Source organism: Acipenser ruthenus, unplaced genomic scaffold (genome assembly GCF_902713425.1).
Source record: "Acipenser ruthenus unplaced genomic scaffold, fAciRut3.2 maternal haplotype, whole genome shotgun sequence".
In the NCBI taxonomy this organism is placed as follows: Eukaryota; Metazoa; Chordata; class Actinopteri; order Acipenseriformes; family Acipenseridae; genus Acipenser; species Acipenser ruthenus.
Genome location: NW_026707891.1, coordinates 1 through 14,330, shown reverse-complemented (window position 1 = coordinate 14,330; position 14,330 = coordinate 1). Strand labels below are relative to the sequence as shown.

The window sequence follows — 14,330 nt, the reverse complement described above, 5'->3', positions numbered from 1 at the left end:
GATAGAGGTACAAGTACTTAGCTGAACAAGGCTCATCCATCAGGTCAGTCTTGAAAGGAAAAATGGCGCGGAGGTCTGTGAGCGCAGTACTTTTATGCCCTCAGTGGCAGGCCATGACTGTGTCACAGGCTCTGCGAGCAGATTTGATACATCTTATTCAGGTTTTCGGGTCTTTAGGTTGTAAATACCCGCTCGGCAATGGTTACATTTCAGACTTGACGGGAACTGTTGTTATGCTGCAGTGTGAACTGACCAAACAATGCATTGCTTATTTGACCCAGACTGTGCTGCAATAGCTCAATGTATTGACATAGAACAAGACACCAGATTACAGATGTTAACCCCCCCCCCCCCCCCCCAATATACAAAAATATCAGGGACAATCTCTTTATTAAAGCCACCCTGCTATTGTACAGGGAATAAAATTAACAGCCATGGGGCTTTCTCTGCCTTTTGAAACCATTTTTTCAACATGGGTATAATCTTTAATGTGCAACCAATTTGGGGAACAGTAAAACAGTATGAGGTATGCTTTTGGTATACAGGGAGATTAGACAGTAAGTTTACCACATCAACGCACCATGAGCTGATGTCATAAACTTACCTTATAAGCACCCTGTATATTTAAAGGCATTATTTGATTATATCCTAATAGTGCAAGACTTGCAAAAAGTTATTAGTTGCGTATAGGTTCAGCTCTGGCTTCCCTTTAAATGGAACATACATTTCACTTTGACCTATCTATTATGCGAGTAACTTAATAAACAAAAATGAACAGGATTACAGGAAGTTACACTGTGTGTGTGTGTGTGAGAGAGAGAGAGAGAGGAATAACGCTGCATAAAGAATGTAAAGAATGGTGAGGCAGAGGGAAATGGAGCAAGTAAAATGTGTTATTGGGTTATATATTGGGTTATAAGGACTATTCTCACCCACAGAATGGCCTAGACCCGTCTACCCATGAGCAAGAATCTTTACAAAGTTCAGCAGGGGTCTGCCATTCTTTGTATGCGACCAGTCTGGCTTTCTACTTACTGTGAGGACCACAGCTGAAAAAAGTGGTGGAAACAAAAAAAGACAAGACTTTGCATTTCAACTTAGCAATAGGATCAGGGGGCAATACCTGAAAGTCAGTTTGTACTGTAGGTGGGATGATTTGAACTGCCGCAAGTCTGCTGTGACTAATTTACTTAAAAAGTGACAATGCATCCCACTAACAAGGACAAAGTCTTAATACTAACTCCAGTGTATTGAAGAAGGGTCAGCAGCTGTTTTACAGGGGCTTATACAGGTTTGTTAAAAGTACGAATTGTAAAATGTAATACAATAGGTTGCCCCTGTAAAGAGAGGACTGCAGAAAATGTCTTAAACATAAAAAAGTACAAATAGGAGGAGAAGAGTGACAGGAAAGTTTGCCTCCAGCATCATAGCCAGAAACTATTAATTTTTGTTTTAAATATTCTTGCAACAAGAGTTCTCAGGTAATATTCTAGGGCTATAAATACTAAAAAAAAAAAAAAAAAAACCTTCATTTAATAGGTTGTCCTTTCTGCTACAAACAAAAAAAATGCCTAGTTGGAAGGGAGTGAACCACTGTGTAGATAACAAGCAGGATGAAACTCTCTCTCACCCGGAGGATCTCTCTGGAGATGTATGCGATCCAGTCTTCCTTCAGGGTGTTTCCCTTTGTGTTCTTCACCAGGTCTGTGATGGAACCTGCCCCACAGAATTCCATGACAAGCTGCAAATGTGCAAACAAAAAAAACAAGGAATAACCTTACATTGTCAACATTCTCTAGGGAGGTGAGAAACAGCTGGTTCACACTTACCAAGAAAAACATTGTCCTGCCAAAAAAATAATAAAGCCACAGCTCCAATGTGCAAAGCTGTCACCAATGGTGGAAAGTTCCATGGTTTCAAATAAACATCTTCCTCTATAGACCTTTTCATATGAAATGTAATTTAGTGTACAGTGACAGGGTTTATGTAGTACAGCATTCATGTAGTACAGAATTATTATTTTGTATGCATATATGCCACCACCATGAAGCCATCCTTGACAGGGACTCATTAGCATGTAGTGAACGACTAAAGCCAAGGAGCTTCCTGGCGAAGCAGAAAAGTGCAATCTCATTAACAACTTACAAGAAAGTGTGTGACACGACTCAAACTCTGAATACAATACATCTTTTCACCAAATTCTAATGCTCTCATTCTCTCTCTCTCTATGCAAAAGTGAGCATGCTTAAAATATATTTAGAGACAGGAGACTTAAAATACCAATTCAACCTGAGTATCATGGTCATCTAGATCAGTGGTGCGCAAACATTATATGTCGCCCCCTTTTCTTGGTATAGTTTTTTTGTTTTACACTTGGTGATTCAACATTTACCTAACAGATACATCTGAAAAACATTATCATTCACCAATCAAATCTGAAAAAAAAAATCTGGGCTTTGACAAAATAAATTTTGGATTTTGCCAGCTAAATCTGAAGCAAAACATACAAATGAGCCCCCATCGTTTTGGCATTGTATGCTGCAGAGCTGCCCTTACAATCAGAGAGCCAATATCTCTGCTTCCCTGTCTCCCCTGCATTTAACATTTATGTATTAAGCTAAATCTGGACTTTTTTGGTTAAATCTAGGCGGCCCATACATGGAAGCCGCCATTTCGTCTCTGTTCACTGCAGCTACACTGACACGAGCCACTTCTACAAGTCCTAGAGTGATTGTCAACAGCTCATTTGAAAAGGTAAGAACTTAGGCCAATTAGCTGTTAAAATGGTCAAAAAGATGATAACCATTTCTGGTACCAAATCAGGTACAAAGTTTTACTAATCTTCAAATGTTTGAATGATATTGACCTTATTGTCATACAGGTAATGTATATTTACTTTGTTCATTTCAAAAGTATAAGGACTCTAGATTTAAAATGTGCCCATTAATTGCACACACAGCTAGTAACCACACTGGAAAATCAGCGTTTCTTATGCAATAGATTTGAAATAGAATAGAATATACTTCCGCACTTGGTTTAGACGCAGGAAATGGCTACTTTGTGTGCCGTAGCTGTGGTTTGCTTTCAAAGTCATAGAAAACTGTTTTGATCCCCTGTAACGTACTCACCCACAGCTGGTCATCGTGTCCTGGAGGACTTTTCTTTATGAAAGCTCCATAGTAAGTGGCAATGTTTCTGTGGTGAGAGTATTTTTTAAGCATATTAATCTCCAGTTTAATTTCCTCCTCTTCATCCTGGAGAAAAAAAAAAACAAAAAAACACAACCTTTAAAAAAAAAAAAAAAAAAACTGAAACAGTACTAATTTAATCTCCTATACTGTGTCCTGCCTCCGAGGTCTGCAAACTTGCACGCGCATATATAACAGTAACTAATCTAAAGTACTGTATAAACACCACTCTGTACTGTAGCTCTTCAGATTCATTGAGGCATTTTATTTTCATCAGTTTCACCATAGAATGAGATTAACCCCTTTTGATTCCAACCTCCTCAAATCAAAATGATCAAACAGCAAACCAGCAATTAGCCTTATCACGTGACCTCCCATTTTCAATTTTAATTTACTACCGTTTCATATAAAACTATTCACTTATCAACCAATTAGTTTTAGTGGACACTCTTTATATGAACCAGTGCTGTATTTCACAACTATAATCTGCCACGGAATACACAAGACAGTATACCGGTAATGCTTTACAAATTTCAATAAAACCCTGATTTTTGGGCATAACATTAGACGCTGACCTTGTCTGATCTGTAATCACCACAGCCATCTTACTGTACCTGCAACTACCAGACGGTAATGTTTCAAAAATATTGTATGCATGATATTAGGGGATCAAGAATTTTATATATTTTTTTCTTCATACTGCTAGTCTGTCACAAAATAAGTTCTACTGTGTATTACCTGCTATGTTTAAATTAATTTGAGATTCGAAAATGTTACTTTGTAAATCAGATTTGTGAATAAGTTTTGTGGTGCAGTATCTACGCCTGCCTGATTACGTTCCTTCAAGATGTTGTTACCATAACAATAAAAAAATGTAATTAGAAAAATGTTTGCAGTTGTTTTCATTTGGACCCCTCCCAAAACAGTTGTGCTTTGAATGCCACGTACTCGATAATAAAAGTAATTCCATTGGCGGTGGTTATTTACTTCTCAAACTTAATACCAAATGTGTGTAATAAAAATACCTACATAAGAGGGAATTACCCCAACATTTTGATATGCATGTAATATAAAATTATAAAATCCTGCTTGACTTGCTGAGAATTACAGCCAACTTCAGCCAATGGTTCTGTAACTGCTACATTTCCACTGGATTTGAAATGTAATGTCATCTTCCTAAAAAGTAGGTTTATTGGGAGTAGATACCTGGTGAAATTGGCCAATGTGTGCAGAAAGTTATTGATGAATTGCCTTTTTTCAAAAAGGGCCCTTGGTCTACATAACACAAAAGAACTGAAAGTGAACCACAATAGCAGCTTGAATATTTTCAGGCTATTAAACGATTCAGAACAGTTACGTATGGTAAATTGTTATTGTAAAGATATATTTATATTCCAGCACACTGACATCAATATGTTTGCTCATTTCAGTTTCCATTTATATATCTCCCCTCTGTGTGTGTGTATATATATATATATATATATATATATATATATATATATATATATATATATATATATTATACACACACACACATACATACAGTACTGTGCAAAAGTTTTAGGCAGGTGTGAAAAAATGCTATAAAGTAAGAATGCTTTCAAAAATAGACATGTTAATAGTTTATATTTATCAATTAACAAAATGCAAAGTGAGTGAACAGAAGAAAAATCTACATCAAATTAATATTTGGTGTGACCACCCTTTGCCTTCAAAACAGCATCAATTCATCTAGGTACACTTGCACAAAGTTTTTGAAGAAACTCGGCAGGTAGGTTGGCCCAAACATCTTGGAGAACTAACCACAGTTCTTCTGTGGATTTAGGCAGCCTCAGTTGCTTCTCTCTCTTTATGTAATCCCAGACAGACTCGATGATGTTGAGATCAGGGCTCTGTGGGGGCCATACCATCACTTCCAGGACTCCTTGTTCTTCTTTACACTGAAGATAGTTCTTAATGACTTTCGCTGTATGTTTGGGGTCGTTGCCATGCTGCAGAATAAATTTGGGGCCAATCAGATGCCTCCCTGATGGTATTGCATGATGGATAAGTATCTGCCTCTACTTCTTAGCATTGAGGAGACCATTAATTCTGACCAAATCTCCAACTCCATTTACAGAAATGCAGCCCCAAACTTGCAAGGAACCTCCACCATGCTTCACTGTTGCCTGCAGACACTCATTCGTGTACCGCTCTCCAGCCCTTCGGCGAACAAACTGCCTTCTGCTACAGCCAAATATTTCAAATTTGGACTCATCAGTCCAGAGCACCTGCTGCCATTTTTCTGCACCCCAGTTCCTGTGTTTTCGTGCATAGTTGAGTCGCTTGGCCTTGTTTCCACGTCGGAGGTATGGCTTTTTGGCCGCAAGTCTTCCATGAAGGCCACTTCTGACCAGACTTCTCCGGACAGTAGATGGGTGTACCAGGGTCCCACTGTTTTCTGCCAATTCTGAGCTGATGGCACTGCTGGACATCTTCCGATTGCAAAGGGAAGTAAGCATGATGTGTCTTTCATCTGCTGCAGTAAGTTTCCTTGGCCGACCACTGCGGCTACGGTCCTCAACGTTGCCCGTTTCTTTGTGCTTCTTCAAAAGAGCTTGGACAGCACATCTGGAAACCCCTGTCTGCCTTGAAATTTCTGCCTGGGAGAGACCTTGCTGATGCAGTATAACTACCTTGTGTCTTGTTGCTGTGCTCAGTCTTGCCATGGTGTATAACTTTTGACAGTAAACTGTCTCCAGCAACCTCACCTTGTTAGCTGAGTTTGGCTGTTCCTCACCCAGTTTTATTCCTCCTACACAGCTGTTTCTGTTTCAGTTAGTGATTGTGTTTCAACCTACATATTGAATTGATGAACATTAGCACCCGTTTGGTATAATTGTTTAATCATACACCTGACTATATGCCTACAAAATCCCTGACTTTGTGCAAGTGTACCTAGAAGAATTGATGCTGTTTTGAAGGCAAAGGGTGGTCACACCAAATATTGATTTGATGTAGATTTTACTTCTGTTCACTCACTTTGCATTTAGTTAATTGATAAATATAAACTATTAACATGTCTTTTTGAAAGCATTCTTACTTTACAGCATTTTTTCACACCTGCCTAAAACTTTTGCACAGTACTGTGTATATAATATTTATATTTATATATATATATATATATATATATATATATATATATATATATATATATATATATATATATATATATATATAAAAAGGTTCCATGGAAACATGCCCAGACAAGGCTGACTCACCAATACAACCCCCCCCCACCCCCACCCCACCCCACCCCACCCCACATATTGAAACAATGGCAGGTAGTAATACGGCAGATGTCCTGTATTGGGCTTTGATGGTCTCTGAAGACATTTTCTTTCCAAGGCTGCAACAGATTCAATGCAGGATGAGACCTAATTTGAAATTGTCTTTGGAAACAGGTTTGCTCCGGTTCTGTGATCCTTCTTGCAGAGATCACCGTCTCCTTCATATGTAGCCAGGGTTCAAAAGTTTTTAAAGCAAATATCCGAACGAATATCTAAATCTTGAACAAATATCCGAAAATGAAAATTCCATGTTCGTCCCAACACAAAACAAACTGCAAAATATAAATAGATACGGATACATTTTTTATTTAGCACTCGCCAAAAGATAAAACAGAGAGTATTAGTGACTGCTACTGCTGCTTCCTGATACCTGGGACCTTTGCTTGAACCAGCACATCAACATCTGGATCAAACGACTGAGCTGAGAATCGAGTTAAATTGAGAATAACATTTTGATTTGTTGATATTCAGGACTGAGCAAGCTTGCTGCTTCTCAGGACACACTATTTCAGCAGCATTTCTTCAAAAATTCTCCCATCAGAAAATGGTTTTGAAGAAACAGCTATTTTGTGAGCAATCACATAGCTTGCCTTAACAGCAGCATCACTTATGCTACAAGCATTACTAAACATCAATTGCTGCTTTTTCAATGACTCTGCTAATTCAGATTATTTATCTTCACATAATGCTCCTGAATATTTATCACATTTCTTGCCATGGTTTGCATCATAGCATCTTAAATGTTGTATTATTTCACAAGAGACACATGTTGCTTATAAATGAATCACATTGGGATTGACATTCTTTCCCACAAAGAAATACGAAATTCCCCATTGCTCTTAAACACACAGCACTCTTGTTCCACCTTTCTCTTCACGAATAAAGACATGATGACACTTGTCACTACAGAACTTACAAATCAGATCTAAAAAGCTTTTTCTGGTATCACCGATGTCGTAATGCAAACCAGCTGACGCACTGCCGTCTCACCCACGTGGTCGGCGGTTGACAGCAAATCACAGCAACATGACTGTTGCTCATGTGAAGGAACTCACTGAAGGCATGGTTGCACACGCGTTCGAAGAGGTGATGGTGAGTAAAATAATCAGCATATGCCATTTAGGGGAATGTAAAAGTGCTACGTATGATACGTATCGGATCAGGCCCGCCAAAACTAAATGAGTTTGACACCCCTGCCTTAGGTGGTTATCCCCACCAACGACTCTAGATACCATAGGATGGGAACCCACAGGGTTACCTTCCCAGCCAGGTTGCATGTGGGACTGCAGCGATGTGAACCTTGATGGAGGGTAGAGAGAACTGTTGAAAAACAGGTGGCTGAGGTATTAAAAAAAAAAAAAAAAAAATTAGATAGAAAGATATCCATGTAGTGTTGAGATTTTGAAATGGCACAGAGGGGCAACTTCTTTCCCTCTCTCTATAGACCTGAGAAGATGATTTTCCCTTTTTTCCCCAGTAGGATGTAGTTACTTGTTCAGATAGGCCTTGTTCCTCAGTAGTTGCCTTTCAATCTTTAGGCAGTTAATAGTAACTGCAAAGGATTGTGGGGAAACATTTTCCCGTTGTTCTGAGACAGCAGATCGCTGCTCATCTCTCGGTGCAGGGGCCTGTCTTCCGCCTTTCCAAGATCTCAGGAGATCCAGAACCTCTTGGGCCAATGAGGACCTGGAGGGCGAGACTGGCCATGTCTTGATATGCTACCTGAGTATTGTTGGCCTAGTGGCAGGGGCCAGTATGCATACATTAGGTCTGTAGACCAAGAAATGGACCGGCCATGTGGAACATGGCTGCTCTCTAGTGAAAGTGGCAGCTGGTGTTCTTCTGCTAAGCAAATAGGTCTACGTTTGTAAAACCAAGTAGTTGAATACCCCTTGTACCTCATCTGGGCGGATCAGTTACTCGTGGGGTAGATATGCGATGCTGTTGTCGAGTATGACAAGTAGGTTGTCTGGATTGATATGTCCTGTACCAGTTCAGATCTTATGCACAGGGGCAAAACCCCCCAAAACTTTGTCTCTCGTGATTGATGTGTCCCCTTGTTTTAAACTGGGCAAAGTGTTTTGAGCGCATGGCTGTTTAAAAATGAAACTAGCTTTTAATATGTTAAGGAAAACATCCTGTGAAAGCTAGATGGGGCAGAATTTTTTATTTATATTTATTTATTTATTTATTTTATATATATATATATATATATATATATATATATATATATAGATATAGATATAGATATAGATATAGATATAGATATAGATATAGATATAGATATAGATATAGATATACACACACACACAATATATTTATTTTTATTTATTTTTTTGAGAACACCAAAGTACAAAAACATAAATGAACGCCTATACGTCCTCCATACCCAAGCAAATGCAGGACAAATTTAGACAATAGTTCTGATAGGATGTGGGATTTTATGGAGGTACAAAGGCTTTGGTGCAGAAAAGGATTTCATCAATGCTCTCTGGGTAAGAGACTGGGAGTTCACAGTGTGAAGCTCATCATAGGAGAAACTATTTTTAGTTCTCTCCTTCCCCTTCCAATGAAACATTCAAAATAATGAAAAAGAGCCAGAAAACACTACAAAGCAGCAATTAAAAAACGTTAATATTTTAAACGACTCACTTTGGCTGACTTAATTAGTGGGGACAAGTCAACCTATTGGAATGCAAGATTGGTAGGGATTCCATAGTTGCGGCTCAACACTAAAGAAAGAAGTTGTAGCCGTGTTCCACCTAGTGTATGTTAGCTTTTTAATGTAAACCACTTTATGACTACCATTCAAAACAAGCTATTCAACAGCATCACTAAAAAAAAAAATAATAATAATAATAATAATAATAATAATAATAATAATAAATAAATGTTACCAGAGCACACAGAACTCCCAGAGAAAGAGCTCAGCTTATACACACACACACTTCTAAGCGGATCCAGCATCAGTGCTTTTTGAAGCAGTAGTGTATTTGAAATCTAGAGCAGGAAACAGAATCTGGGGCAAAGCACACAAGCTAACTTATGCCAGTGGAAATGACCTACATCCTGTAACATTAAAACACTGCATGCAAGCTTTTGTTGAAACTAGAAAAGTCAGTTCCTATATATAAAACCACTTGTTGCAGTTTTGAAACATTTTGAAATTTGAAGGCTTTCCCTTTTTTCTCCAAACATACTGTGGTTTTTTAGGGAAAAGTTTTATTTTAGTCTCATTGGACCACAGAATTTTGTTCAAGAATGCTTGATTCTGGTTCATAATTCTCTACTAATTTTAGACTATTTGTTTTATACATTTACTTTAGAAGTGGTTTGCAGCTAGGTCTCTGTGCATACAACCCTTCTGTGTTCAGATGCCTTTGTACAGTTCTAATCATGCACTAAATGCCTGATGCTTTTAAGTCCTTCACTGTTAAATCGTGGATTTTTCTCTTTTTCTTCGGATGTCCACCAAGTGTTTCAGTTGAATTTGTTCTGTGGTACTTCTTGATTATTGTTCCGTGGAATTTGGTATACCATATTTCTTTGACACTTATGTAGCCATTTCCTTTGTTGTAGAATGCTAGGAGTGCTTCTCTCAAACTGACTAACTCCTTTGTCTTGACCGTCTGCTGTGTTGTCAAAACGTTAAACAGATGTTGGAAATAATTACCTCTTTTTCTGGCTATTAACTTTATAATGCAACTTAGTCACTGTGTAATGGTTTTCAAATCAATTTTTAAAAATAGTTATTACATTTTTACAGACTTAAATTTAAAAAGGTGACAACACGTTTGTCATGAACAAATATTTGAAATTGCTTAAATCTTTTTTTTTTTTTTTTTATAAAAGATGTTTCATTAAAAACTACCAGAAATTGGTTATAGTCTTTGTCATTAATTAGTGGCTAAAAGTTCACTAAATGCGTGTATTGAATATGTTTTCTTGAATCATCTTATATTAAGTGTAGGGTGCCTATAGTTTTGTATGTGACTGTACATAGTTTGAATATAATATTTCAAAAAACACACACCATGAAGAGTGATCATACACCGGGACAGTCATTTTTGCTTTGTGATACATTTTAGATCTAGGTGTATCCTTTAAAATCAGATTTAACCATTATTATTATAATTATTATTTATTTCTTAGCAGACGCCCTTATCCAGGGCGACTTACAATCGTAAGCAAATACATTTCAAGTGTTACAATACAAGTAATACAATAAGAGCAAGAAATACAATAACTTTTGTTCAAGTGTGACAAACCACAATTCAATAATACAGCAGATAATAGTGATAGTTACATCAGGATATGATTAAATAGTGACAGTTACATCCATGAATGTAAAATATCATTGACTTACTACTACTAATTCTTAGATGAAAAGGGAGATACATCTGTGATTAAACACATTATATTTTCAGTTCTAGTCAATTAATTTATCTTCTGAGTCCAAGCCCCAGCCTCTACAGCAGGAGGTTTCGGAGAATGCACACAACATTGAGCATTGTGACCAGAGAGAGGGTACATGTTGCCGCTTGTAACATTCTCAGAATACTCAGCATATTGAGGATTTCCACAGCTGCACATAATTCCACTCAAGAGCTCTGTACCTGCCATTAAACCATTCGACACAATACATGGACACCTTACTGGATCACTGTCTGAACACAGAATAACTCAGAAGACTCAGATGTACAAATTGGTTTGTGATCTGATATTAAAAGAGTAAAATGGAAAAAAACAAAAGCTTGTTTTAAAAATTGGTAAGGCACTATGGGTTCATGAACTGCTTTTCAGTTCCAGTTAGCTGTCAGACATATGCAATTAAATCAACATCCGCTAAAGTGTCTTTATACTGTACTGTAAGCAGCAACGCCATCTAGAGCACTGCTGTGTACTGCCAGTATAATAAAAGGAAACTTGAGCCAAAATGGCAGATGACTAGATGGCGCTGGCTCTTGCTTCTATCAAAAGACACTTCAGCTGATCTAACCGAAGTTGTGTCTATGGCAAGAAACTAGAACTAAAGAGCATCACCTGAACTCGGGAAAAGTACATTAAAACCAGACTTCTCAAATATTGTAGAAAGAACACAGAACTTAAGAACCAAAAAAAGACCATTTGAAACCTCAACAGGATGTGTTCGTTCTACTGTAGCTGGGTTCAGCAGTAATAAACTGCTGTGAATTCGAGCATTCCTGTAACCCAATTTGTCTTTCAAGATGTTTCGCAAGGCCTATAAAACAGGAAGGATGCAGGCAGTAGAAATGCCATTTTATTGTGGTGCACTACATGGGATTTCAGTTGCTTTAGCTGTCCATTATGCCAACCCTGATAACATTAAAAAAAATAAACCAAAAAAAAAGTGGTGCGTTTGTTACCCTCGCCTTGCCTCCACTTCACTCCTCCAAATGTAATGAGTGGCTCAAGTACAACAGCCATTCTATATATGGAACCGATTTTCCTTTCTGAAATGAAAGGAGATCTGAACCACTGGTTGTGTACGCTTTCAATCATGGGATGTCAGCAGCCAATCAGGATGCAGGACATTCTCATGCCATTATATAAATTAAGCAATATAGCACGACCGGGTGTTTTTCATTGGGGGATATCGCCACACAGATTGGCATAAACTATTAGAAATCCATATGGAAAGTATACAGTATTATTACAATTAATTGTTTTTGAATAAATCAGTAGGCTCTTACCATATTGTATATAATGAAAACAAAAATATGCCTGGAAAAATACAAGAAAATTGAACAAATCATTTGGCCTTTATTTTTATACTATCAGCTGTGCATTGATTCTTTTAAATACAGCTATCTGTAGTTCTTTAAAGGGTAAAACATTGCAATAAAATGATAGCAGTAGCCCATACTAAACAATAAAATGGTTTATGTTTATATTTTTGAAAATGTTTATTTTTGTTTCATGTACTGCGAGCAGGCTGGCTGGTGGGGACGTCAGGCCAGGAAATGCAGGACACAGACAGGACTGGTGAGAGTGTGCTAGTGCGCCGGTTTATTAACCAAAATAAAACAGACAAAACAAACACTGGAGAAAAACACTAAACACAACAAGTATTGTGCTGGTGTAACTCCAGTATGAATAGCAATTGTATTTGTTTTTAAAGCTTTCTCCCGAATTTCTCCGAGACAGGAGAGAAAGTTAAGACTCAATTGCTAATCAATCATTCATTTGAATCTCGGCACAGTCTACACGTGGACTAATCGTGCACTCCCCGTGCCCCCACACAAATACTCACTAATCTGCACGTGAAGTGATTGTGCAAATACATCACCTGTGCTACATAACCCACACTTAGTGCACCACTACACACATACATATAAACATACCACATACAACATAAAATACAAAATACGCACAGGGGCTGGGCACCCCGCCACACATACCCATTGAATTACAGATTTGAGAGACATTAAACTTTAGTACGAGCATAAACAATTTGACACATTAAATCTAACCTAAACTACCTGATGGTCAATGATCTTTATACATTTACCAATTAACTTTATAAAGTAATTGGCTATTCCACAAATTAACCAATATGTCCTGGTCATTTCAACTGGCCCATCAGCTGGTAACTATAAATGTACTGGTTATTTTATAAATTGAGCAATTTTACAATACCTGTCTTATTCCAAGATGACAGCTCAGACTAAAAGGTCAGTAGATCTGCTGTTACAAATCGCTACAGAATTGAGGGGTTTGATTGACAGGCTTATCAGTGGATATATTCTGGATGGTCACATTACTTGCTTTTCAAAATAGACCCGTCCATGTATACTGATTTCTTGGGACAAAGCATACCCAGAAAGATTTCTAGCTACAGTAGCACTGAATTATACCAGCCAAGGCAAATGTCACTCAATATTTCCAGCTGAGACAATCAAGTTGACAGATTCAGGTTTGTACTGTATGCTTTCAAACCTTCGGTGGCATTCTTTGTAATGTTCCAATGAAATGCAGTGTAAATAATTGTGAAATAATTGATGCATCCGGACTCCACTCAGATCACACTTACCTCGGTAACATCCATAACCTTGATGGCTGCAAGTTGGCCTGTTTTGACATGTCGTCCCTGAAAAAGAAGAACATATTGTTATTCTATATACTATTGCTCCAGATTTATTCTAGATCAAACTCTAACAGTGTATTATGATAAAAAGGCATACCAGACCAAGTACGTTGTCTCTAGAATTTCTTCTTTAAGTTCAAGACCTATAATCTTGAGCTGCTGTACATCACAGCATGTCTCCTGTTGGGCTGTCTGTAGCAGGTGAGGTTTTTATTATTTCAATAGGGGGGGAAAAACTAGGTCCAGATGGCCTACAGCCTCATAATGTAGAATGTAAGTAAAATGCCCATGAATAGTTTAATAAAAATCAGACAAGTGCTTCTCAAGATACATCCAGAAATAGCTCAGCTGATCAGGCGTCAGTACAGAGTGACAGAGATCAGAAGCCAGAGCTCAAAAGCTTGTGTGAAGGAATGTCCATATCAAGTGTCACAGGTATTTAACAGAGTATGTATGTTTCCACTGCTGCGTCTGTTTTACTGTACAGCTTTACTACTTTCAAGGTCAGACAAACTTTAAATATTGAAAGTGTTTTCCAGTGTATTAGTCTCCACTTGGAAACAGCAGGAAAGTTAATGCTGCACAGCTCTCATTTTGTTGTGACCAATCATTCTTTTTTTTTTTTTTTTTTTTTTTAAAAGCACTTCAAAAAATTACAAACATGTGCCAGCTCAAAGCAGAACTAGAGTGAAACCAGGTCACAGA

The 14,330-nt window shown here is 37.7% G+C and overlaps 1 protein-coding gene across 1 annotated transcript; it reads right to left on the bottom strand.

Annotated features, from left to right (window-relative positions):
* Window positions 1–1,550: 1,550 nt before the first annotated feature.
* Window positions 1,551–13,634, bottom strand: LOC131728506 (mitogen-activated protein kinase kinase kinase kinase 4-like; the record flags this gene model as incomplete). Its single annotated transcript, XM_059019490.1, has 3 exons — window positions 1,551–1,741; window positions 3,129–3,254; window positions 13,572–13,634. Coding segments are annotated over 3 exons (378 nt in total), but the record flags the coding sequence as incomplete, so codon positions are not given.
* Between the last annotated feature and the right edge of the window lie 696 nt (window positions 13,635–14,330).